Here is a 26,935-nt window from a genome sequence, read left to right on the forward strand (position 1 = left end):
TGAAAATATACCCACTTAAGTCTTATAGCTATTGGCTTTTGTTCTATTGACAGAGATGGGCAGAAATACATTAAAATTGACCATCTTACAAATTACAAATACAGCATCCTTTCACTTAAACATTTTCTTACATTTCTTTACATTTTCTTACTTACATATTTCAAATCCATTCGATTAAAATACTGTCCATCTCTTTCTATTGAATCTGGTGAAAAGTTCCCTCATGGCATAACTACTTCTCAGCATTTGGTTCATCCTTCTCGACATGAACAGAACCCATCTGCCATAAATAAAGTTAGTGGAGTTTAGCTTTAAATAGCCAACATGTGCATGTCCACAGACAGTCACTTGGGGTGATAAAGGGTATTTTTATGTTGAAGACCAGAACAGCATGCAGCATCTAAACATATTCCATCAACATCTTTTTTTTTTTTGGACGATGAACCACCTGAATTGTTGAGTATACATTGATGTGTAACTCTTGTGTATTGTAGGACCCCCTCGAAAACGAATTGCGACATCTCAAGGGGCCTATCCTACTAAATAAAATATCAGTAAAACATCTCCCGTGCACAATAGATCTGCATTTGAGTGAGGTCTTGACCCATTATCACCTGGAACACCACTTAGCTGTCAGAAAATGAAATGCTGCAGGATTCCCACCCTAGAAAAGTGATGAACATAATTGTTTTCATGATGTGTGAGCAGGACTTCTTGACAGACAGTTGTATAACATACACAGTATGTAAATCTACATTATTTACATCTATCCATTCTGTCTTGATACTGACAATTGGCTGTCATATCCACAGTATTTCCCACAGCACTGAAGTGCTGGATGAGAAGCAGAAGGAGAATAAGATGGAGGACAGTATGGACAGGGTAGTGAGTCTTTGTCATTGTCCCTTTCATTGTGTTCGTAAACAAACCAATGTTGCGTGCTGCAATTTATCAACCCTTCGAGTTTAGTCTTGTAAATCTATGTGCATAAGTGAATAACCATATTTATTGGATGTGTCTGAAATATTCTGCCTCTTCATGAACCAATGAAACCTATGGTACTTTTTAAATTTATTGTGTTGTTCTCGTTAAATTGTAATTGCAAAATCTAGCTAAGCATCGTTTTACTGAATGTGACCTAAAAGAATGTCAAAGGATTTACTGTCAGTCATGCAAAGAAACTATTTTCAAAGTATTTTTGTTTTTGAATCTATTTGTATGTATTTTGTATATTTTGTATTTTGAAAAATCATTATATCAATATCTACTTACATTCATTATCTATTTATACAATGTATCAATACTAAGGTTGGTCAGTATTGCTGGTAATGACTAGAGTATTGATGAGCTCATATAAGAGTCAGCAATGAAGTCATGCCAATAAAGCTGCTAGCTCATTAGAAAGCTCTTCATGTTTGCGATTATCATTCAGGTATTCAGTGTATGTCACCATATTTAATGCTTTTCTCAATTTTAAGTAATCTATAAACTTTGAATGTAGTTTGAAATTAAATATGATCATCAAGTAAATATAATAAAAGCTTTAGTTCATTCTTGGCCACAACAGTAGAAATTGGACAAGCAAAGAGAATTATATTGTTGAAAAGCCAGACTTAAAATGTGTAGAAATTCTCATAGTATGAAAAATGAGTGACAAAATGCTCAATGATTGTGTCTGACAAACCTAAGATGAAGCAGAAATGAATACTTGAAAGTGTTTACTAAAGGGCAATATACATCACTTAAGAACCAAATGCAATAGCACTTTTTACTAGAATGTCAATAGTATGTTTATATGAGAAATTATTTAGCTATGTTGTAGAATAAAATAAATAAAAATGTTCCTCAGATTTTATTTGCTACAAGATGCCTTGTAGCCTGAGAGGTAGTTATTTTGCTGCTTGATGTCATTGTATCGCTTGTAACGTTAAATTAGAATTTTTATGGTCTCATATCTGTTAAAGCTCCATTATAAAGACATTTGACCAAAATAAACATTCTGTATTTCTGTTGTTGTTACTGATCTTTGAGATGTGCAATGGATGTTTAGTGGGGGTTTAAAAGAAGGCGGGGGAGGGGTTTCAAACCTCCTTTTAAAGATTATGTACTGTATGTATACCTTGTTAATGTGAATTTACCTTAATAAATTTCTACAAGCACTCCTGTTTCCCTTGTTGTACCATACATACATATGATCGTAACAGCGCATGCACAGCAACTGCTCAAAGGGAAAGACCGGTATTTTTAACTGCCAATGCTTGATCAGTGAACAAAAATCCTTTCAAAGTAGCCACAAAACTCATTCAGGGGCTTTCAAATGATTAGGAAGGTACACAGATACGTGAACACAAACTGCACAGAGGTATTATGGTGTGACATGATGGATACATTTAATATCAACCTAGACACTAGACTTGCTCAGGATAAATGCCCAACATATGACCCTCAGAGATTTGGCCTATAAATAGATTTGAGTGGGCAGAGGTTTTTGTAATCAGCAGATGGTTTGATGCGCTATGAATGACAGCTAAGAGAGGTAGCACATCCCAAAGCATGTCAAGTGGCTGGCTCATGTGAATTATTGTTTTGTCTCCATGCCAGGGAGAACTGAACAGTGTTGACCCAATCACTGAACCCAACCGGTCTGTGTTGATTGACATGATTTCTCCCTTCTTTCATTTAGCGTAACTGTCCTTGGCGTGCTGTCAGTGCTTCATTGGGAAATCTTTTTCCAGTGTACAGCTGACAGGTGAGACACACCATTCTGTTACCTGATAGAAATCCCAACGAGTATTTTCCCGTGGAGAGTGACATATTTATTGATTTCTGCTCCGCCTCTATGAACAGAGGGATTCCGACAAGGCATAATACATAGACAGATAGATGACAGATAAAACAAACCAGTGGCACACAATTAGGGATCGTGTTTCTCAGCTCAGTCCCTCAGCTCAGACACTGATTGTAAGATCAGTATAGGATAAAGACAATCAACTTTTATGATGAGACATTTGATTTTATACCCTGATTTACAAATGGGTTCTCTAAAAAACAGTTTCATTTTGAAACTGATACTGTTTTAAATGAAAATGACCATGTTCTCTCGCTAGCTGTTATATTTGATCTCCAACTGTATGTAATACAATTGGAGTGGATATTAACTGGTGCATCCTATGTGGATCAACCTCAATTCATATATTCTATGATAGAGCTGATGCTTTGTTGCCAACGTTCGAGTGTAAACCAATATTTAAAGCTTTTTAAAAGAGGGAACTCATAGATTGTACACATTTCTTTATTGAAAACTAAATCTGACTTTATATGAATAAGAAAGATATTGAGACTATCTACAGAAGTAATTATCCAAGTTGCAATTCAGATACAGATCAATACGGTGATAGTTACATATTAATGTGAGAAGGAAGATGAAAATGCCAAGATGTGAAATGTTAAAAAATGGAATCATAACACCATCCTAAATGCTTGATAATAAGTGATGTGACATTTCAAACATAGCTGACAACAGTACTTCCTTCAACCATTGAGGACCAACAAAGAGCTTTGTATGAGGGGAATTTAATAGCATGACCAAGGAAAAGGGTAGTACAGGTTGTAAAACATATAATGGTACAGAGTCAGTGTGAAATCTGATGACTTGTTGCTTTATTCTGGGAGTGTCAAGGGTTGGTGGTGCCCTCAGGTTGAGTCTACTCTCTTCTGCCTCGCCCAGTCTTAAGCCAGAACACAAAGTCCTTGGCTGCCTGGTCCTGCAGGTAGGAGCTCACATCACTGGTGTAGGTGCCGTCCGCGTGGCGTCTAATGGGACTGCTGCTGGGACATTTAGATGATATAAGTAAAAAAAACTGTACACTTGAACAGGGTGCAATGATCTTCAGAAGTATAGGTAACTTTACAAGTATACATTTCCTCTGGCAAGGTAAAGTAAGACTAAAATCCACATTATTCTGATATACAGCAGTCAGAATGATGGTTCTGATGATCCAAAACATTTTCTGCATGTTATAGCAACTACTTTAAATGAAATAAAAAGCATTTTCATTGTTGTTTCATGACACAAGCAATCCTTTCACTATATTACAGAGTTGAGTCATATTAGAAATAATTAATATTCCAATAAATTCAAGAGATTCAGTCAGAGAAAGTCACACTCACCCGTTTCTTTTTGAATTCTTTAGCAACTGGATAAAATCTTGTGCTCTCCTCGTCTCCAGGTATTTACTGTAGTCATTGGAGAACGTTCCCTCTGAATGTCTCTTCATGTTTGGGAGCTCACTGGGTTCGTTGAACATGGAGTTTTCTGTCAATAGGCTACACAAAGACACACAATTGAACGTTCAGAAGATGCTGTTACACAGAGATGAGAAGGCTCCATGTGAATGACAGAAAGGAGATCTTACATAGGGTTTCCCTCTGTGTCCTGGTCAGGAACCTGCCAACTGCTTTGAATGATGATCAGGAGCAGGAGTCCAGCCAAAGAGTGGGCGCTTTTCATTGTTTGAGCTTCTGAAAAATGAACAAAGTGAGAGAGAGAAAGTTACAGTTTCAGTAAAGCATCACTCTGAGGTGAATGAAATCTTACCCAGAAGTTGTGGATGTTTGTAAGGAAGATGGTTTGAAGATTCTCACCTGTGCTCCTTTCTGGCGAGCGTCTAGGAGAGGGATGGTAAAGTGCGAGGATTTCTTGCTGTGCGTCTCCTCCCTGGGTTTCTGGAGCGGTTTCATAGTCCCTTCTTGGTCTGCTGAGTCTTATATAGTTGAGCTGGGTGGCAGTCTCCCAGATGGCACCCCCCCCCCAGAAACCTCTGCATATCCTCTGTTACTCTCAATCCATTAGTCAGCTTCCGTCTCAGTCCACTGGATGTATTTGACTTTGTAAAAAAAAAAAAAAAGAATATACGTATGTACGTAAAAGCTGTTACTTTAGGTGTCAAAAACAAACATGACCTCGAACCTGACAAACAAATTCAAATACTCGCTCCCATCTGCGTTCAGATTAACAGACTCTCAGTGTCTGTGTCTGTCAGTGTGTATTCATTTTGGATAGTTACATCTCTTTTCATTTTAAACTACCCATGTGGAGTAGACAATATGGTAACCTTTTAAATTACAGGCCATTATTGATTGGAAATAAATGACTCAATATTATCCAAGTAAAATAGATGTAATAACTAGTTATAGCATTAGAATGACGGTAATTACTGAGAAATATAAAAGTAAAAAAGATGCTTTTTACCGGGCTAGGCCTGTTCTGGGGTTTCTGTTGTTTTCTCTTCTTATTTGTGTTGAGTTGGTATGAGTTTATATACCTATATGTGAATATTTTACATAGTCAGTACCAGTATATCTTTTCTAAAATATATAATGTATTGTTGTATGTATTCTACAGCAAATGAAAACCTAAAGAAAAAAACATTACAGGTGTAGTCACTGCAGGTAGTCAGTGTGATTCTTCCTTTTTGAACTAGTTTATCCTTTGCCTGCAGCACCTTTCTAAGTTTTCAACAGTGTGTAGTAGTGACACTTATCTAATACAATTACTGGTAAAAGCACCTTTTTTTCTACTTGTATATTACTCAGTAATTACCAGTCATTCTAATGCTACAAGTTATTTTCGGTCATTACTGCGTAATTAATGGCTTGTAATTTAAAGGCCATCCCTTTACAATCCCTAAAAGCATGATATTCACTGCACTTGTCCAATGTGCTTCTATTTGTATGCACCACTTGAATGTGAACTTTACGACCATGTAAATTATGAATCAACCTATAACTGAAACACACCATCAGTACTTTCTCACACCATAATTACTTTCTCACAGAACTTTCTCAAAAAGGTGATGAAAGTGACTTTTAGCTAGGGATTACACTCTACGGTCAGTGTGAGCAAGGTTTTACTAGACTGTTACTCCTGATATAACCATTCTTATGATACAACTACTATCAAAACATTCGAATGTGAATGTTTCACAGATGTGTGTTTTCATAAAAGGAAACAAGGCATGTAGCCTAATCAGTACTACTTTATGCCTGTTATTCAATTGTAATGTGTGTTGTACAGTAAGCAGAAAATTCATTTGCACAAAAAAGATCACATTTATTAGACTAGTAACACATAATGTGATGTCACAATAAAGTATAAAAAAAGTAACACATAATGACAATAAAAAGTATTTGTAAACATTTCAAAACAATGTATATTTTAATTTCATTATACCATGTTTGTACCACGAATTATAATATTTCACAACCAATTCAGTGCAATACAATGTATCTATTGTATGTTCACACAGATCATATTCACATAAAATGTTTTCCAGCATACATGCATGCAATGGCTTTTACTAGGTTTTAAATGTAACATATTTGATCAAAAGTTCCATTATTCCACATAAAATACAAATGCTCACTTGTACGAGCGATCCACAAAATGTACAGACTTCAACCTGACAGAGTCTTACACTGCAGAATATCAACGAGATGAGAAGTACATGACATAAAATGAGCTTGTATAGCGGCAGTATACAGTATAAATGCTGTCATATTCTTCACATCGATTCGGGTTTGACGAGGCATTTCTGCAGGAAGCGACTCATGTGGGTGTAAACATGTCGGAAGGCTGATCCTTCGAGACCGTGGTCCTTGTCGGCGTACCACTGAAATGAACCCAATAAATCAGATTAGTGTCCACACGCTACAATCCTTTCCCAGTCATGATATCTTTATGGTTTGTAATGGGGAAGAGTAAAAAGTGTAGCCTATCTGGTAAAATGACCATTGAAAGGTTAGCATAAAATTACCATATTACCATATTATGCATATTTTAGATTAAGGCCAGTTACAGTGAGACTACAAGGTGCTTTTTAACAGGATCTATTTGCACCCCTCATTCAATCAACCCCATCAAGGCCAATATTAGTCCTCTTCCCTGAACCAATATTTACCATCGTCTCGAAGTCCACTTGCTGGTCAACCAGAGCTTTGGAAATTTGTGCTGCTTGCTGGAAATGAACATTGTCTACAGGAAAGAAAAAGTGTTTTTACTACCTGATTGAACATCAAAGCTTACTTATTTGTCAAAGGTTTCCATGAAGCCAATAGAGTCCATTTGCACAGGGCTTGACTGTGTTGCCTGCCATTTTGATTAGGACTACCACATGTTCAATTCATATCAAAGACTGACTAGAAGAATTATTTGGATGAAATTACTTAACATACCATCAGCTGTGCCATGAACCAACAGATACTTTACTGATTTGAAGTTTTTTGCTCTGGCTGTCACCGTGGAATTCTATTGAATAAAAGAACATTTTCACTGTTAAATAAATATAAATGCATAGTAGTTTGAAAAGGCTATTTTAATAGAGTTGTCTTATTTATTTTTTCAGTATCTTCTTTGTATTGGAACAGTGTGAAGTGTTTCTTCATGTTTACCTTATAAGAGTCAGAATTCTCTGTGGGCTTGCTCATGTAGCGTTCAGTGTACACTGCATCTGCAAAACAAAACCCAACGTCATTAAAATACAAACAGTAAAATGAGTCACAATTATTCAACAAGTGGAAAGAAAATGTTTTGTTAGAGAAATCATTAACTACACAGTATAAAAAACTCCAAGTGAGAAATACAGTGTTCTTAAGTATTTGCGGCTGACGGCACTGTATGAGAATATAGAAAGATGTGGCATGCATGTGCACCTACCATAATATTCCCACTTGGATACAGGAGCGACTGCTATCCCACACTTGAAGAGTCCGGTTCCAGCACCCAAGGCCATTGAGGCGACATAACCACCATATGACTGAAAGTCATAATTAAGAGTTTTAGTGAACACAAAAATAATATCTGCTAAAAAGAAAAGCATACACTACCACTCAAAGGTTCGGACACACCTGATTGAATGTACTATGTTTTTCATTAATTTAAAGCCATTTTGATCTAAAGGCTTATGCTTAAATGCTTGAAATTTGTTTTTTTGATAAATATAAATAGCAAAGTTGATGCCCATGTATGAATTTCTTTCGAAAGCCTTTGCCTTTCCATCAAGGAAAAGGATGGCTACTTTAAAGAATCTAAAATATAAGATAGTTTTGATTTGTTTCACACTTTTTTGGTCACCGCATAATTCCATTTTGTGTTATTTCATAGCTTTGATGTCTTTACTATTATTCTAAAATGTGAAAAATAATAAAAATAAAGAAAAATGCTTGTGTCCAAACTTTTTCCTGGTAGTGTATGAGAAATATAGAGTAATAAGATAGGACGAAATCAAACTTACCCAGCCCCATATAGCGATTCTGTCTTTGTCTATAAAACCCATGTCGATGAATTTCCTAGCAACACAAAAAAATCTTTTAATCTTTTAATTTCCTATGAAAACATTTTTTAAAGATAAAATTACATTTACCTTAATTATGAGTTATTTGACACCAATATGACATCAAGTTTGCTTATCACAGGATGCAGCCTACAAATTGCATTAAATCTTAACCCTTCTTATGACACACGATGATTATTATGATTATGATTGACGTTGGAGTTCAAACGCACTTTACCTCACAGCTGTTATTTGATCTTCCACTTCATATGTGCCAAGGCGCTTGTAGATTGCGTGCATTATTTCGTCACCTTGGTAACCGCTTCCCCTTCCATCAAAACTGGCGTAAATGATGTTGTGTGTGCTGGAAAGATAGGTTCCCCAGTTCAGCCGGAAACCATAGTTTGTCTGCTGACTGCAGGGTCCAGCATACCTACACAGGACAGCAGTATATCATCAGCTGTGCATAGCCGCAGCTCCATTGAATTGCATTGTGATGGGATGAGATGGAGCGGCTACAGGAGTGTCCTCATTTAAGATGCTCTGTTGTTTACTTACACATCAATCAGAAGAGGATATTTCTTAGATTTCTTGAAATTTGGTGGTAACATCATTTGATACCAAAGATCTGTTGGCAAAAATAAAAGTTATGAAATGTAAAACACACAAATGGCTATTTTAAATGAAAAAAAAAAAAAGGTATCTAATTTTAAACTGTTATTTCCTCACCAAGACCTGCAACCCTTATGGTGCTACGCTGCATGGTTGGCATATGGAATTGCGTTAGAATATTTTCTAGCTTCTTGTTGTCTTCAAGAATGCTGAGCTCTGAAAAAGATAATAGTGTAGCAAATATGGTGAATGTATAATAGCATTAAGAAAATGAATATTCAAATATTTCAGCTTTTAAATCAAAAACCTCAAAGAATTCACACTCTTCCACTCTTTTCTTTGTAAATAATTTTCTAAATAATCTGATCATCACCAGTGGGCATTTGGTGTTGGATTTGTGTGGAAAGCACTAAGCAGATAGCTCAAAAGAATACAGATCACCCCTGTAGCCCTTAACTTTGAAGAGTGCAGCCATTCAGGTTTTTCAGATATGCTAAGGGAACGGGATCTAATCTAGTTGGAAGAGCAATATTAATGATGACAACAATCAACCAAGTGGAACAGATGATAGTCAAAGTGATTTCAGTAGACTGCAGAATTGCATTGTTTTATGAAAGTAATCCTTCTGCATTGGTGCCTATCTGTACTGCAAAGTCAGATGTTAATATTTGTTATTTACATACAATGTATTATTGAACTGATTGAGCACTTTGTAAGATAATGTAAGAGCATAGTACAGTTAGTATATGAAACTTGAAAATATACCTGCACCTGAGCCCCTGTTGTCCCTGAGTGTAAAGAGGGGCATTCCAGGTCCTGGTAAAAACAAAAATAGAAAATGCATGAACTGTTTATTACACATAAAGGTATCTGTATGACCTTAACAGTGACTGACCTGAGGTCAGATCTGTTTGGACACAGGATTTATCGTTCACGCACCCTCCCCACCACAGAAACCCTATACATTGGCCATGGATGAGTTATTGCTCATGAGGAAATGTGGTGTGGTGGAGGAGTAACTGACCATAGCAGCCCATTCGGTAGTAGGAGGCATCATAGCTGAAGTAAGCTGAGTTGTACTGACACCTGTCCTCATACTGGCCACAGGTGAGGCACTGGGGGGCAGAAGAGCTGCTTCCAATCATAACCCTGATAAACAAACAACCAGCAGGTCATGTCAGTTTACATCATTTCAACAAAAATATTCACCTCTCCATGCCAGTGACCGCGTATTGCATATTTTAGTTCTTTGCTCCTGTTGAGACATCAAACAGAGAAGAAGCCCTCCTTACTTGTAAAGGTTTCTCTGTCCGGGTCTTCCTTGGTGCTCATTACTTACATAATATCTGTGAAAAATTAATTACAAGAGCTTTACCTTTTTTTTTTAGATATTCTTTAAGGGATATGGTAAGTAACAAGCAATTCTCTCAGAGCTGCACTGAATCATTACTTACAAGGAATCTTTTGTTAATCTGGATATGTAGATCACTTCCCACTTGCCTGAGGTGATAGGCGTTGCCTTGCCCTTAAGAAAAGACCCGCTGTGAGTACAGCACATATTTTACGTATATACATAGATATTATATTTTACATAAAGATGCTTGAAAATACTTACATCTTTCACATAATGAATATGTTTGTAGCCATAAGTGTCACTCATCACTTTGTAGAAGCTGAGTTTATCCTCAGCAAAGAAAAGGGGTAAGGGAGCGTACTGAAAAAAAGGTTAATATTTTATAGTTATTAATTGAATCTAATGCCGAGGAACAATTAATCATGTTGATGGTGGTCTTAGTTCAGTAGAACTTACATGGCCGATCCAGCCTGTCTTGCTTGTTTGCTCAAATTTCTATAAAGAGTAGAGACATTCATTGCCATTAACTAGCATTTAATCACGATTTCTGAACCAGAGAGGTAACCAGAGAAGTGACAGCTACCTGCTTTTCTTTCCAGCTGCTTCCATCAAAGTCATAGATCTGTGCAAGCACATAATTCTGTTTCCTCGTGAGCCACTGCACAGCGACGCGCTCATCCGTAACCCAGGTCACCGAGCTCAAGAAGTGATCGCTGAGTAAAAGCAATAGAGAGTGACAAGTTTTTCACATATGGTCGACCATGACAATTGTTTGCCTCTGCTCTGACTGTAGCATATTTTTAGGTGATGACGTAAGCCAAAGAATATACAGACCCAGAAGCGATGGAGCTGGGGGCAGCCACCTGTGTGCGGCGTGATGGATTTGTTGTATCAACAACAAAGAGTTTCACCTTAGGAATCGGTGACCCAGCCTAGATCAAACACAATAAAAACATAATCTTCTCAATGAATAATGATTCATAAGAGAACGTATTCTATGAGGAACCCAATTTAAGGCTGAATAAGAAAGAAGCAATATGAAACACACAGAGAATATAAATAGTATACAATATTCTATGTGATTTCTACTCATAATACAGTGTATATCTATAGGAGTGCATTGTTTTGTGTTTCATTATCTTGTCTGTTATTACTCTTATACAAGATTCCCTGCACATAATTGAGCATCCTACCTTTGGGTATGGAAAAGCCACCGTTTTGGGGTATTGCTCAGATCCATACAAGGTGAACTCCACTTTGTTAACTTCTGTATCATTAACCTCTGCATAAGCCAAGAATTTTCCATTTGACGACCACCACATTGCCTCGTTGGATGAGAGCACTTCCTCTGAAATGGTTTAGGAAAACAAATCTTCAGTTACCTTCTTACTCACGCACACACACAACACACCAACACACGCAGACACACAGACACAGACACAGACACAGACACACACACACACACACACACACCTCTGCACCATTAACACATTAAAGCAGTGAATGTTACTTACCCTCATATACCCAGTCAGGGACACCATTAAGGATCTCATTCTTTTTCCCATTGTGTGTCACTTGTATGGCTTCAGCAGTGACATTGGATTTCAAATAAATGTTGAAATTTGAGATGTAAGCCTAGGAAAGAGAGTCTAGTTATGGGCAGAGTTCTATTTTTATTGATTTTTATTACAAATACACTGCAAATCTATTCCCAGATTGATAACTTTACTACATCAAGCGGACTTTCTGTGACAGTTTTGCCTGGCCTGACATTTTTTGCCAAGTGCAACCATCCCCAAGTTACTTTATTTACCTATCAAGGCAACACATTTTAATACGTATGCATGTCGATGTGGCTACAGTATCATTCAGTTCAAATGAAATTGTGAAATGACTTGATGTAATAGATATTTACCGTGTTAATAAATATCCTACTGATATATTAAAGGTTCAGCCACCAATTACAATGATAGACAAGGGTGTATTTTAAAATGTTCTACACTTACATATTTGTTCCCTGTTGGCGCCCAGGAAAAGTACTGCACGACTTCTGGAAGACTCACAGGAGTTACAAATGCTCTGGAATAAAATAGTGAAGATGATATATACTGTACATTAGTTTGATGTGCTTGTCTGTCCATATAACGATGAATGATATACTGTATCACTATTGAAACAGTCAATATTTACCACAGTAAAAAACATATATAAATATCTGGAGTTTGTAAAATCCTGCATAACAATGTCTGCTAATTAGAGAGTGATATCATTATAACAAAACAGGCCTACTTACGATCTTTCCATGTCGTAGATGGAGTATGAGGCTGTGAAAGAATGTCTCCATTGCTGTTGGATTGTCAGCACAAAAGTGTGATTCATTAAGAGTTTTTGACCTTTCTTGTCAAGTTGTGTCTTCAAAATTAAGATGACATTTACACTGCAACCACTGGAGAAAGTTAAATAATGTAAAAATATGCATGCAAAGCAAACTGGAAAATGTTCATGGCGTTTATTTCTCACCTTTGTGTAGTTGCTTTCAAAGCAGACATATTTATGATCAGCTGAGAGAATATAATCTGTGGCTTCCACCTGGGCCTACAGGGGAAATATCAGCACAAAATATGAGCATATCAGCACTGACAAAATTGTATTTATTGTTTCTAAATTGTGTGATATCTGAAAAAAAAAAAACCATTACAAAGGTTGAATTGCTCAAATATAGCGACTCCTTGTTCGTTTCAACATTGTAGAGGACGAGATTGTCTTGGCTTGTTTTATGCAGATATTCATTATCTGCAGGTAAAAAAGACAAGGAATAACCTTTTGAGAAATGCACGCAAAACATCACGGTTCAAACAACATTTAGTAGGCTACTACATCACAGACAAAGACTTGACACTGGTTTGATTGAAAGTGATACCTGATATCCATCGCAAGTTGTATGATTTCCACCTCACGGTGTCATTGAAAAAATCTGTAAGGTTGAAAGGTCTTTTGGCGCCTGCATCAGCTCCTGACAATATAAATACATATAACTTGCATTATTTGGTTTGCACCATAGCTTATCGCCTATTACATTAAATATTAAATCAACATTTTGACTGAAAAAAAGGCTATGAGACATGGATCCACATTTACATCGCATGGTGGCGCCATTTCAATAATAGCATAGGCTACTGCTGGATGGCTCATATACTATTACAACACTGATGATCCTCATGCACAGTTTAGTCAATGAAATAGAAATCATCTCATCATAGTTCTATTTCTACACAATATACTAGGCTTGTCACATCGGGTAAACATGGCAAAGATAACTAAGATTAAAAGTACTCACAAACAAGCAAAAAAAAGTTTATATCTCAGTAAACTCAAAAAAATAATCAAATTAACCAGGCACCAACCAAAATAGGTAAGTTGTAGCCTAATAAATTAATGAGAGATGTTACACAACGTGTGCTGATTATTTTCGCACTATTCCAATAGATACAATTCACGCAGAGAAGACAAAAAAGAAACATAGTACAGTAGCCTAGGCCTAGACTATAACGTTACTTACTGTTCAAATAAACTGCTACTGGGACAGTTATTAACGTGATGACGACAGCCGCCCCTACCACCGCCCAAAGCACCTTCCCGCAGCCCTGTGAAAGGTGAGGGTGACACAAAAGTTGCAAAAACTTCCTCTGAAATAACACAATACAGACTAGTGCAATATGACATCTGTTTTTGTAGCCTATTTCTGCATTCATCCCCCTAATTTACATAGATACTGCGAGGTAAGTCATCTTGCATTTACATCTATTTCCCTTTGTAGTTCAAAACTTATTTTTCACTGCTGAAACTGAAGCTACTTCGGTCGGATATAAATCGATTACTGACCATGATGTCGATGAAGTGCTCGACATCCAACGGCGAGTGGATGTGCGACTCTCAGTCTTTTAAAATCCTCAAAGGTCGCTGACGTGAAGTTAAAATTGACTTCTTGGACACACAGCCTGGTTTACATACTAATACTAAGGAAACCTGTAATAATGAACTTAATAGCGACTCAGTTTGGCAACAGAAGAAAACTGAACTCCGTCCGATTGAAGTTGCTTCTCACTCCATACTTCCAGATGCACTCGTGAGGAGTCCGAAACCAGACAGAGATGTCTCCTCGGAGTCAGCAGCCCACATAACTTTGCAGGAGCGCTCAACTTGCTAGTCTTTAGGAAGTGACTTTTTCACCGGCCACACTGCATACAGTCAACAAATGTGCAGAGAAATGAGGAAATGTAGTTCATGGTTTTCGTGGTTTCTTCATCTTGTCAAGGTGAGAAATTAAAAACAGCTCTCTTGCATAGTTGTGTACCGTAAGATTACACTATAGGGACAGTTTTAAGTGTGAAATTGCATTTTATTCTGGATTATTTGACATGCACAAATAAAAAAACAGCATCAAAAGCCAGGGAAAACTGTAATAGAACAATAGTAGTCCATTCTCAAGCCCCTTAGCCTACTACCTTTTTTCAAAGTGAAACCCATCCACCACTGATTATACTACTTTATGTCTCAGGCAGTGCGATCAGACAGATGCCTGTATGTGGAAACAAATTCGTCTGTTTGAAAAACTGATTATGACTGATTCTCAAACAGTTGGGTTTAATGGAAAATTACCAGCACCTGTCTGTTTGCATGTGTGCTAACAGGTGCGGTCTGATGAGGAGTTACCACAGGCTCAGAGCCTCTGTCTCATGAGACCACAGGGCTGTGGGAGGTAAATTTATTTCTGTATTCATTTTGATCCAGTTCCATTTCTACCAGTGATACATGCTTTAAGTACATTTCATGATTATTGTTAGTTAGCCTACAGAATCACATATTGCATTTGATACACAGCGCACAGTGCAGAACAACATGTCTGTTTATAGATTTGGGAAGAGAGTCCTTAGACAAACAAAAAGGCAACCATTGCAAATGCTTTCGACAAAAATGCTTACACATTACTAATGCACTTGAAAAAACTGATTAATCATAAAGCCTAAAAAAAGAGATGAAATATGACAGGAATACATAGTAGTCTAATATTACATGCAGCATTAAGGGTCTCCTCAAATTTCCAGTTCAGTATGGCTTATCATAATCATGACAATATAGGAGTCAAAGGAAGCTTAGAATTTACAATGTGATTGTTAAATTGTGTAGGCCACACACTTAAGATCACAATCAAAGTTTGCATGATTATTGGTAACGCTCCTACATCGGTGTAATTCACTCTGTCTCCTCATCGTCTGAGCTCTGCACCACTCGGCCAGCATGTTCAATATAGTCAAAGGCAGAAAACTGGATGTATGCAAGCTCACTCCATGTGGTGCATTTGCTATTCTTCTTTCCGCTGTACATCACCACAAAGTTTTTCACATGGAGACAGGGGCACTCGATCCCACGGTAGAACATCATTGAACCCCATCTCTGCAACAGAAGACATAAAGTGGGCTGACGTAAGTTGACACATGAACCGGACTGATACAGTATGTAGGTCTATCCATATAGCTAGCTTTACGTAACAACTGAAAAGCCAGGAAAACACCTCCACTTACCTGCCCACAGTCCTTGCATGATATAAAGCCATTGGTCTCGTAGTCCAGAAGCCTCATTTGAAGCGAAGTGTTTTCTCTTTGAATGAAGAGTTCACTGTAAAATAATGACTTGTTATTGTCTGATTTAATTCCACAGGAATGCCCTACCAATGCAGAGTATATTTCAGCATCTGGTTCTCGTTACGTACAGTATGCACCAGTAAAGATACACAACAGGGTCCAGATAACTTAAGTCAGCTCTGAATTGTAACTCATACCGAAACTGTGTTGAAACGTTGACTCTGTGCATCCTTTCAATGATTTGGATGTCGTCGCCAGTGCAGACATGTTTGTTGCAGCCTCTGCAGCTGAACTTCACTTCAGACGGGCTCACATTCTTCATCCCTTGCTTCTTCTTCATAGTCATTCGCAGTTTCTCCTCCAGTACAGCCTGAATCTGAAACTCCATGATCTGATGGAAGAAAAAAGCACTGAAAATGATCTTGGCAATGTGGGTTTCAGTCCAGCTGGCATCGAGAACATTTAAGTGAAGGCCGTTTAGTCCCTTTCTTTGCTCAATCAGTATAATTTGAAACAATTCAAATGATAGCAAATGATAAAGGAACATACCCGTTTGTCATATTCTGCTTGATTCATGCTTTTGATTTTGGCAATGGCTTTGGTCATCATATCCTTGCGATACTCATTGACACTCTCTTTTTCAGCCACTCCAGAGCCTTTCACCTGCACCAGAGTGTAACTGCTATCCGCAGCTCTCCCTCGGCCTTCGGCCTGCAAAGGTTAATGACAATGTAAATGGTAAGCAAATACTGTAACATTTTAATACAATATCATATTAATGATTAGACATTACAGTTATTATGGTATAACATAGACCACAGTTCCAGATTAGATAGACACTCATTTGACCAAGGGCATCACTGACCTGCATCATAGAGATCTCATTGGTCACAAGGCCATATCGGACAACAAAATTGCACTCTGGTATGTCCAAACCTTCCTCTGCCACTGTGGTAGCAATCAACAAGTTGACTTCCCCATCCCGGAATTTGTTCAAAACATCCTTTTGCTCTGCCTAATTAAAACAGATTTGAATCAATTAAGTATTGTGTAAATAGCATGGGGAGTACACAGGGTGCTCAAATGAAGTGTAATCACTGTAGTTTCTGTGGATGTGCACTCACAGAGGTCATTGGTTTAACAACACTCTGGTCTCCTCCTCCAATGACATGGGAGGCTTTCACGTCAACTTCCGCAAACTTGGGGTTTTCCTGAATCCACTGACTCAACGCAATGGCACTGCGACGCGTCTTGGTGAAAATGATCCCTCTGGCTCTGTCTCTGCTGGTAAACTCACGCAGAATGCTGATTCTCAGTTTTGACAGGCTGTTATTTTCAAACTCTGGGCGTTTTGCAAGCGCCTGCAGCTCCTCTTTGTTCTCTGTAGGACATACATTTCAAAGAATTAAGCTAAATTGTATCATTTTTCGATTGAAAATGTTACAGAACATGTAACGGTATTAATAATCAAGGCAACAATACAGTGTCCAAAACAATTTTGTTTAGATTTTATTGGTAATACTATAATTCATTGGGCCTAGTGGCAACACTACAGTACCTTTGAACAAATTGAAGAGGAATCTCTCAGTGTCTGTGATTTGTATGGGTTCCTCTTCCTCTGGGGCTACTTTTCTCTTCATCTCCTCCTCTTGGTATTTGTTCAGGAAGCCGAAGGCATCACGCATGCGTATGGTGTTGCTCAGTTCCAGACCCTCACTGTACTGTCGAAGGTGTTCAGCACAAACCCGCACTTTCTGATCTTCCTCCTTTGCAGCTAAGAGAGAAGAAGATCATTTCTCAGATCTCTGCAGGCTGGGTTGTTTAACATCAGAGATGAACAAATGTTTGCGTTAGTATCCCAGCAGTTGAGCATAGCATGTTTAAAGTTGTGCTCACCGTTGCGCTCTTTTTGAACCACCCACTGTTCATAGTTCTGGGAGCCTAGGTCACAGCTGGGGTTCAAATCAGCATGGGCATGAATGGCATTCATGATCTTCTTGATTACATCCCCAAAGGGATCCTGAAAGAGATAGTGTGCTTGGTTGTACAAACATGTATGATTCTTAATTCCATTAATTGGACAGATAGGAAAAGTTCCTGTGGAAACTTTTGATGATGCCCATATAACAGAGAAGAAGAGAAGTTAAAAGAGTGTACCTGTTCTCTCTCTTCAACAGTTGCAATTATTTTGTATGGTTCCTTTTTGAATTCCCCAAGGCTCCTTGTCATGATTTTATAGGCGTCCAAGTTTGCACAAATCTACCAAAAGATACACAAAGATTTATAGTATCAGACTGAATCAAAAGCATCTAAATCATCTCTATCTAAGGAATGTCCACTATATGTACTGAATTTCAGCATGTCCAACAAGGAGTTAAAACCAAAAGGCTGTTTTCAATTTTTTCCTTCTGTGGTAAAAGTATGACAGGCATAGTAAGCTTTATGGCTGCCCAGTGTACAGGGGCCATGTGGAACATTGGAAACAGCTGGGCAGGGCGAACTGGCTACTTAACGAATAGGGCAGGGAGGGTGGGGCAGGATTTAACCAGACCAAAAGTGGAACTGAAAGTGCGGAACGGAAGGAATGAGAGTGAGGGTGTTCATCATGGTCTGAGTGTATAGGGTGGGACAGAAGGCTGACAATAGTATTTACTCGCAGAATGTGTTCCTCAGCTTTCTCCATTCTGTTGGCCCCCCCAACGCCTGGTGAGGCAGTCAGACCCAGTATCTGAGGGATGGCCATTGGTTTCTTCTGCTCCTTCTTCAGCCTTGCGTTCTTGTGCTTCTGCTTCAGGTAGCGCATCATTATGTGGTTGTAGACTTCTCCCTTTTTAGTGTGGTGACACTCATCTATTACAATCAGTGTCAAATCTACAGGAGCAGAAGACAGGAAAAAATAAAGTCATATACGTGGTGCAATCTGGGACTCTTTTACAAAGCATATTGAAGACATGTACTTTTGCATTACAAACTAATGAGAAACATCAGACAATACAGAGGGGAAAAGTACCATGACTGTGGGGCCAAAATGGGAAGAGGAAATAGTTCAGAATAATAGCAAAACGTGTGTGTGTCCAGTGGTTCGTTGGCTGTTTACATTTCTGCAGGTCTTGCTGTATAAATATTGTTCAGGGGCATAATTACTTGTATATAAATAGCGGTGGTTGATACAACCACAGTCGCCGGAAACATTTCCTTCAAAAACAGCTTAAAATGTGTATTTCGAACAATGCGAGCAAGGTGATGAAGTATAACCATTCACATCTACAAGTTTAACCAGAATGATACAAATGTGTCCCTAGAGGAGCAGAGTGTGGGGAGTGGAACGGGCTGCTTGATGTAGGTGATAGAGGCTCTCATGTGAATTTGATCAGCCACACACTGATGGCTTGAACAGACGTGTGGCCTGGAAACTAGCAGATAGAAAAAAAAGCAAGCCCTCAGGCGTTTCAACAAACAGCATATGTTCCACTGAGGTGGCTATTCCACCTTGGACTGGTGAGTGCCAACAAGAGCGAATAGCAGAGCCGGAAGACTTTGACAAGAACCTGTCAGGTATCATCAGGGGAGACGCTATGAGTTCTCCTGGTGGCTTCCTATTCCAAAACCTGTCAATGTCTGCAGCGAAGGCCTGGGTAGCTTTTAACTAAAGGCTTCAAGAAATCTTGTCAACCAAAGTGGAGATGTTGTGACCTTGTCTGATTTTTAAAGTTTATGAGGTGTTTTTGTGTGATCGAGCTAATTGAAGCCAAAGGTAAAAGGAAAAAGTTATTCACGATCTATCCATGTATTACATTGTGATGTGTTGTACTGCATCCTGTTTACTGCAATATGAGGCAACTCAGAGGGAAAACATGTAAGGTCATACCACGTAAGTAAACTCCTTCATCTTCCCCGTTATTGGACCTCTCCAAGTAGTTCTCGAGAATCTGGGCTGTGCATATGATGACATCATTTTTCTTTACAATCTCTGTGAAGGAGATTTTGAGCTGGGAGTCTCCACTGACTCTTTCCACTTTATATGTGGGCTCCAGAAATGGACAGAACTCTTTGGAATAATGCTGCTCAACAAGGGGTACCTGCAGGATACATAGCACATTAACTTAGTAATGATTTGTGAAATACAACAAATGGAGATAACTGGCAATACATGGATATTGTAAAACAGTACAGCAGTTGCACATGCAAAGTTGTAAAGCTCTTGAGGATTTGATGAGGTTTGTTTATGATCATAGTAACTGCAATGTTAGGACTGCACTGACAACACTGCAGCACAGATGCATATCTGTAAGAGTTTGTTCATTTTGTTTGAGGCAGGGTTTCAAATTGGCTGTGCGGCAATTTGGGATATTTATTTGTTCATAGTTTAGAGAGTTTCAGGGGAAAACACTCCCTTTTCTGCAGAGACAACATTACAAAGTTATTGTTCTTGTTGGGTTATTTTGAGTGATGAAGAATGCAGTCATATGATGAGTTTCAGTCTAATAGATATTTCTCAACTAGGCCACTCCCAGACAGTCTTTTAACTCTTAGTCATACAGTTAGTTGGAAAACACGATTAAATGTGAAATAGTTAAGTAATGACAGTGATTTTTCCAGAGCTGAGTCTATCACATCTGTGCCAAATGGTAACAAAGCAGAGGAGGTTATCTAAACCTTGAGGCATGTAATTTGTGGTGAGTTGACCCACATGTACTGTACTGTGCTTTCTCTGGATCTTCAACAGAACACAAGTAGGCCAACATTATAATGTATAGTTATAGGTCAACTGTATATACCTTATTCACCAGGACAACTACTTTCCTAGATTGCCCCTCTTTCTTCCTGCGGTCCAGATGTTCTTTGGTAATATAGACTGCAACTCTGGTTTTACCACTTCCTGTGGGGAGGCATATGATGATGTTTTTTCCCTCCAAGGCGGGTTGAGCAACGTCCATCTGATAATCTCTAAGAACAATGTCAGCTTTTTTTGGGCCTCCAGCTGCTCCTGCCTTGCCATTTCCATCTGTAAAGCAGAGCAGAGGTTCAGACAAAACTGCTGTCCACATCAGCAACCTGCAATTACAGGCAATGGTTACAACATTCCCAGCAAGGAAAGGCTATGCTTGTCATTGTTTGGGGTTTTGGTCTTCTAGTGAAATGTCTCCTCAACCCTGCTGTTAAAATAACATTACATATGCATACACACTAAATTCATGGAAAGTGTGACATTTTTCAAATGTAAACACCAGGCACTTAGATGTTAACTATGTGTTTCATTTCTAAATTACAAAAATCTAACTGCAATGAACACTGTAGCCCATCAAGTGACTCTCCTCTGAACACCTTTGTAAAACCTATTGTTTTTCAGTGGAACACCTATAAAACAGCATGTCTATGAACACTGTGCACTATAAATTATGTCACTGAGTGGCACTATTGGACCATTTTTGCTTTGTCCAAGCCATAATGTCCAATAGATTTAAGTAAAAAGGCTACAGAAAGCCAATATGGGCAGTTGACAGATACCATACTACAAATAAATAGATGGAATCTGGCCCTGTACAACATCATTACAAAAATAAAACTGAGGATCACGTTAAAACATGGTTGTGAACTCATTGTATTTCCTTATGCAAGCTAACATCTACATTGGCCCATCACAATTATTTTCTCATCTTGCTTAGGTAATGGTGGGAGTGCTGCAAATATGGTAGGCTTCTTTTCTGTTGTCCTTCTACTTAACCAGTTATGGTCATCTAGCTTTTGTCATTCTCATTATAGGCAATGACGTTATTTTGGAATTAATGTTTAGAGTGTGAGTTTACTGAGTGCAAGTTTTGGTGCTAAACAAGGTGTTTTAACCATATATTTTAATGCTGTGTTCCCAATACCTATTGTGGCAGTAATTTGTCTTATTTTCCTGTTTGTAATAACAGCAGGCTTGTGGTCAAGCGGATATTATATTGGACAGACTGTAAGCCTAGCAAGTTTAACAGTCTGGTTAGGGCCAGGCTAGCAGGCAGTGGCTGATTTGTTGTGTCTAGTTTGGGGGAAAACATGACCCCAAAATGTTGTTTTTTCAGTGCAGACAGATTTTAAATCTCCTTCTCAGACTTGGTATGCCAGAGGTTAAAGTGCTGTCTCAAGGAACTATATGAAATTACACTTCAGTAATACAAAGCGATGGAGATGGAGATATAGGGCCTTAAAAACAATAGGAAGTAAACAGTGACCTTTATGGCCCCTTGATCTTTTATTAGTTCTCAGACTTTAAACATATTAGGGAGGAAATTCAACCATTAGTCATATTTAATACCATGCCAGTAAGACAGAAAACCCACAGGGTCTGCTTTTCCGCTTGATTCAGTGCACTGAAATTCAATACGTTTCAGTGAAGACCCGCAAATATGTTAAAATAACACAACACACATGCAACTCGTTTTATGGGCCGGCAAACCTATCTGTGCTATAATGTGCTCTGTTCAAACCATACGCTCTGGCTAACCGCACTCAGTTTTACGATATTACTCAAAATAATGTGACAAAGTGTACCCTGATCTTAAGATAACAAAAGTAAGACTAAAGAGAACACACACACACACACACACACACACACACACACACACACACACACAGGACCTGCTCGTATAGGCGTCATGCTTCCTGCTTCTGTCCTCTTGGTTTTCCATAATCATTTCCATTGCCTCACCAGTCCACATTTATCTCTTTTTATGCCAATGACAATTTCTGATTTGATTCTGCCTAAAGCAGACATTTATTATGTGAATGCAATTTTAGATTTACATGTGAACAGTGAAACAGACATGATGTTGGAGTTAAGCATGATGAAGAAGAAATACAGCATGTAGTTGGCTAGTAATCTGCCTGGCAGCCCTGATAGGGATAAACGATGCCCTACTCCATGCATTTGTCACTGGAGTTCAGTACAAAATGTTGCACTGAAGTACAGAATCACATGGACTGACATTAAACTTTTACTTTACATTACTTTTCAATCCACTAACATACAGGGAGCATATGTTTGTAATTTACAGGACGGGCTAAGCTCTGTACTCTTTAACCTCTATGTGGTTTGTCATGGTACACACATGGAACATATTCTCTGGAGTTGAGCTGGAGGAACGTTCCAGCTGAAAACCCACACTCATTTAACTTTCCTGACACTATAAGCCATCTATAGACCCAATATACATTTTTGATTTCAGTTTGATATTTAACTACAAATCCTATTGGGGCATGGCAGCAAAGTGGGAACGGGTCAGAACGAGAATAATCTACAATACCTAGATTAATAACATGCTTTAACAACAGTTACAGTGTCAGTAAGGCTAAAGGCATATGCTACTCCACACTGAGCAGTGAAAACCGAAATCAATTAAACACAATCCCACCTGGCTGTAAGGGATCCAAGCTATTTGGCTGTTGACTGGGTTCAGCACCTTCTGCGTTGTATAGGTCTGAAAAGATATCAACCAAGGTATAAAATTCACAGGCAAGGCATTATCAGACATTACATGATATGAAATATCTTAACCCTTGTTTACTCCATTGAAAATGACTTAAAATACCCTGATGTTGACCTTAAATACTTATTGAATAAACATCCAAATTCAGTTCTCGTGACTTCATTTGTGCACTGACTCAATTGCACCATCATCTTGTTTCTTTCATAACTGCAGCTAAATCGTTTCATATATAGTAGCTGATATTTCCTGGGATCCTACCTCACTGCTATCAACTAGTATCATTGGCATCTTTACTTTTCTTTAAGTATATATTTTACTCATGTAATATAACAGTGGTGCTCTGTTAGACCTGGGGCCTCATCCACAGTCTCCTCTGTCGTGCTGCAGTCCAGATACTCTGGAGTAGCAGAGCGCTCTGCTCCCGCTGGCCCCTCCTCTGTGGCAACATCACCTCCTGTATGTTTATCTGTCATCGGAAGCAGGCCATCATTCTCTTCTGGGCCACACACACACAAACAAACAAACACAAACACACACAAATAAATATTTAAACCACATTGTGCTGCTTCAATAACATCCAAAAGGAGCTGTTCAAATAAGTTAAAAAACTCATTGTTATGGAGGAAATATCAGGATTTTCCATATTTATATAAATTGGGCATGTATGATGGTTACTTTACTGAGAAGATTACTGCTGAATTTCAGCTTTGATATTCCTATAGCCTACTATAAGCAAGGCAACTTGATCTGTATTAGTGATCATTCATCACGGTTTCCCATAGCGGCAAATAAATTGGGAAAGATGGAAAAAGGTTACTGTCAGCGCCATAATAATTTATGTAAAGCTGATGGTGAAGTTTGGACAAAGTCTCTCTGCGTCCTGTAAATCACAGACTAGACAGAGTTATTTTTATGCTCTAAGAACAACATTCCTGAACTTGGTATTCCCCATGTGGGTGTGAACTCCACTGAAGTCAGCCACCTTTATTGTCAGAGTCTTGTGTTCCTCCTGTCAGTTCCAGGAACAAGTCTCCGTGTTCTGTATCACGCAGAACCTTCAGAAAAGTGGAGTACCACCCCGGTCGACCTCTCACGATTCTTCCCAAAAGTTCACGAGCTCCAACAATCGCTCCGTTGTTTGTTGTTGCAGCTTTAATCTAGAACATGAACATAATAACTGGAGTAGGTTGGGTTATGCAATCAGAGCAAACGGCAGTGCTGTGCACAGTGTTAGCCTAAGCCTGCCATCTTCTGGCCAACGGCTGCAAAGACTAAGATGGAGTCCATGTAGCCTATGCTTTCAAAAAGTTTAATAGGTGAGTTACTGTAGGCTACTGTACTATCGAGTCAAAGAACTAACTTTTGATGTGTTCCAAAATGAATTGTTGGGACTAGAAACTTATTCTATACACACTGGCGACCATCTGAGACCAGTTGAGATAAATGGCATCTTTCTTTTTTATTTCTTTCTTTGACAATCTCTGAGATGTATCTTGGATCATATAAGGCGCTGATAAACATCAATGGCTGATTATCAAATGATCAGGACTCTGGATTTGTGTGTTCAACTCAATATGTTTTACAGTCATTGGTTAACTTCTACTTACAATATCTGCGTCCTCTTGGCTGAGAATATCTTCAGAAAAACAGTGCTGGCACACATCAGCAGTCTTCATGTCCAACAGACTAGGGGAGAGGAGTTCAATAAGTCGGACGCAGTGATCATTCTCTGCCTCCACTTCAGGGTTTGGGGGTTTCTCCATATAGTCCGCTGCATGCTGACAGCCTCCGTTCGACAACGCGTCAACAAATTCCCTGAACCAGCCGTCGTGATGTGGCGTCTTGATGACTGTATTGATGAGGAGATCCGCTGCCATCAGTTTACTCTCAGTCTTTGCCTTGTTTCTGATCAGCTCCTTTTGCTCATTGTCAATAGAAAGAATAAGATCCAGAACCGGCTCGACTTGAATGAGTTTTCGCAACCTTGGTCTAAAGGTTTCAATGAGACTCACGCTTGCATTATCATCAGATGCCATTTCTATTATCCTAAGCGATAACACGTATCAGGTCATAAGATTATGGCCAACTGTAAAACACTAAGGGCAGCCTATCGTGACTCAGTGGTTTCTGATCGAGGAAATTGAGACTCTTTCGCTTTCGTTTCTCCAGAACTTGAAAGAATAAAAGTCGCCACAGGGTGTCAGTAGTGGAATATGGTATCAGTGCACCATGACCTCCAAACTGACTGAGGCAACTATAACACTATTCTGTTGTTGAACCCTAACTAAAAATAGCATATATGCCTATAATATTAAAATAGGCACTTACAGTGTGTCTGTAGTACTCAACAGTGAGTTTATAGGGACCTTATTATATTTTGATATCATCACTATAATATTGTTATAATATTCCTATAGGGGCTTATAATTTTGCTATTTGTATAGCACAGATTTATCATAAATAGATTAGATTTAGATACATTTATGATAAATCTTCTTATAGGCATACAGTAAGGCAGGGAAAAAGCAAGAATATTTCCTCATTCAAGCCTATTAAACATATTCATAATCACCTCAGATCCACAATATTCAGCCAAACCATAGCCTACTTGATGTCTAATTAGACTGGACCCTTGCTTTCTTACAAAGCGTCCTTTATTATTTCCTCACTTCATAGGTTTATTCGGCTGGATGGCATCAGTTATTGTGAGGTTAGCACATGATACAAGAAACTACACATTTCCGGTTGAAAACGTTTCTTTTTTCATCATAAAAATATGGACAATCTTTGAAAAAAGGGTAAGCCAGTCAAACCTTCCCCACAAATAAAGTGTGTTTTCATTTTATTGCTCCCACAGCTTCAGAACAAACCTATGTGCTATTGTTTCACTACACTCCCAGTTTCTCATATAGTTTACTTGATTAAAAATAAATACATATTGTTTTACATCTGGCCATATTACAACATTTTGTCTAACAATGTGAATTGTATATGAAAACAATACAGGGAAACAGTATGATTTTGTTAATGTTATGGTTATCTCTACATGAAGATGCTGATTTAGTGTTTGGATTTGGTTATAGGCACAAGACCCCATCTCTTTTGTGGGCCTATTTATGCTCTAGTATTATGTCTCCATGTGTTCTGAATCATGCCCCCCATTCCCCACCCCAAAGTGCATCCTAAAGCAAAAGAGAGAGAAATAAGTATTCGGACATCATTTTATGCTGTAACGTGCTACCTTTCTGGCCATATAAGCAGTGCAAAAACAGTAAATATTCTGATATAAAACCACATGCACTGCCTTGTAGAAATGTCTACATCATACTTGCTTGTCAGAGGCCTAGCTCTGGGATAACATGCAGCAGAACACTCTCAACCCTGCATGTTACTTTATCTGCCTGGACAAGCGGGTATGGTGTGTTCTGTTGGCTGTAACATCAAGGGTGCATGTCAGTGATTGCAATAATAATGCACATAGGAAGAAAACTACAGTATACTTCATATATTGCAGTGCAATAGTCTGTA

The 26,935-nt window shown here is 38.4% G+C and overlaps 3 protein-coding genes across 4 annotated transcripts; all 3 read right to left on the minus strand.

Annotated features, from left to right (window-relative positions):
* Nucleotides 1-3,704: 3,704 nt before the first annotated feature.
* On the minus strand, nucleotides 3,705-4,510 carry gcgb (glucagon b). Its single transcript, XM_071913719.2, has 3 exons — nucleotides 4,416-4,510; nucleotides 4,171-4,326; nucleotides 3,705-3,825 (listed from the first exon to the last, which is right to left on the minus strand). The coding sequence occupies exons 1-3, from the start codon at nucleotides 4,508-4,510 to the stop codon at nucleotides 3,705-3,707; spliced, it is 372 nt and encodes a 123-aa protein (XP_071769820.1).
* Nucleotides 4,511-6,091: 1,581 nt separating this feature from the next.
* Nucleotides 6,092-14,432, minus strand: fap (fibroblast activation protein, alpha). The gene is made up of 26 exons (XM_071913702.2): nucleotides 14,179-14,432; nucleotides 13,856-13,940; nucleotides 13,217-13,309; nucleotides 12,995-13,089; nucleotides 12,817-12,891; nucleotides 12,590-12,642; nucleotides 12,303-12,375; nucleotides 11,811-11,931; nucleotides 11,490-11,644; nucleotides 11,131-11,228; nucleotides 10,880-11,009; nucleotides 10,753-10,791; nucleotides 10,558-10,656; nucleotides 10,397-10,467; nucleotides 10,235-10,288; nucleotides 9,967-10,091; nucleotides 9,708-9,758; nucleotides 9,060-9,158; nucleotides 8,889-8,958; nucleotides 8,569-8,763; nucleotides 8,292-8,346; nucleotides 7,715-7,814; nucleotides 7,450-7,508; nucleotides 7,234-7,306; nucleotides 6,960-7,033; nucleotides 6,092-6,671 (listed from the first exon to the last, which is right to left on the minus strand). Exons 1-26 carry the CDS (start codon nucleotides 14,179-14,181, stop codon nucleotides 6,564-6,566), a joined length of 2,253 nt encoding a protein of 750 aa, XP_071769803.1. The 5' UTR covers nucleotides 14,182-14,432; the 3' UTR covers nucleotides 6,092-6,563.
* A 250-nt stretch (nucleotides 14,433-14,682) lies between these two features.
* On the minus strand, nucleotides 14,683-25,529 carry ifih1 (interferon induced with helicase C domain 1). Of its 2 annotated transcripts, none has more exons than XM_078285907.1 (16): nucleotides 25,015-25,529; nucleotides 24,390-24,564; nucleotides 23,757-23,900; nucleotides 23,333-23,398; nucleotides 20,717-20,943; nucleotides 19,807-20,017; nucleotides 18,592-18,809; nucleotides 18,096-18,197; nucleotides 17,835-17,958; nucleotides 17,497-17,712; nucleotides 17,063-17,319; nucleotides 16,804-16,953; nucleotides 16,488-16,649; nucleotides 16,136-16,329; nucleotides 15,879-15,972; nucleotides 14,683-15,750 (listed from the first exon to the last, which is right to left on the minus strand). In XM_078285907.1, the coding sequence occupies exons 1-16, from the start codon at nucleotides 25,441-25,443 to the stop codon at nucleotides 15,550-15,552; spliced, it is 2,970 nt and encodes a 989-aa protein (XP_078142033.1). In that variant the 5' UTR covers nucleotides 25,444-25,529; the 3' UTR covers nucleotides 14,683-15,549. The 2 variants fall into 2 exon arrangements, with proteins under 2 accessions (XP_078142033.1, XP_071769797.2); XM_071913696.2 differs by having other exon boundaries at nucleotides 23,757-23,903.
* Nucleotides 25,530-26,935: the final 1,406 nt, after the last annotated feature.

Source organism: Centroberyx gerrardi, chromosome 10 (genome assembly GCF_048128805.1).
Source record: "Centroberyx gerrardi isolate f3 chromosome 10, fCenGer3.hap1.cur.20231027, whole genome shotgun sequence".
Classification (NCBI taxonomy): Eukaryota; Metazoa; Chordata; class Actinopteri; order Beryciformes; family Berycidae; genus Centroberyx; species Centroberyx gerrardi.

Coding starts and splice junctions, on each gene's coding strand:
- gcgb (XM_071913719.2), bottom strand. CDS start 4,510: ATGAAAAGCGCCCACTCTTTGGCTGGACTCCTGCTCCTGATCATCATT. Junction 4,327..4,415: donor GACACAGAGGGAAACCCTAT/GTAAGATCTCCT, acceptor GTCTTTGTGTAG/CCTATTGACAGAAAACTCCA. Junction 3,826..4,170: donor AAGAATTCAAAAAGAAACGG/GTGAGTGTGACT, acceptor ATGTCCCAGCAG/CAGTCCCATTAGACGCCACG.
- fap (XM_071913702.2), bottom strand. Junction 12,892..12,994: donor ATTTGAGCAATTCAACCTTT/GTAATGGTTTTT, acceptor TTTCCCCTGTAG/GCCCAGGTGGAAGCCACAGA. Junction 7,034..7,233: donor GGTTCATGGCACAGCTGATG/GTATGTTAAGTA, acceptor TCTTTCCTGTAG/ACAATGTTCATTTCCAGCAA.
- ifih1 (XM_071913696.2), bottom strand. CDS start 25,443: ATGGCATCTGATGATAATGCAAGCGTGAGTCTCATTGAAACCTTTAGA. Junction 23,904..24,389: donor ACAAGACTCTGACAATAAAG/GTGGCTGACTTC, acceptor TGTGTGGCCCAG/AAGAGAATGATGGCCTGCTT. Junction 17,320..17,496: donor CCTCTTCAATTTGTTCAAAG/GTACTGTAGTGT, acceptor TATGTCCTACAG/AGAACAAAGAGGAGCTGCAG.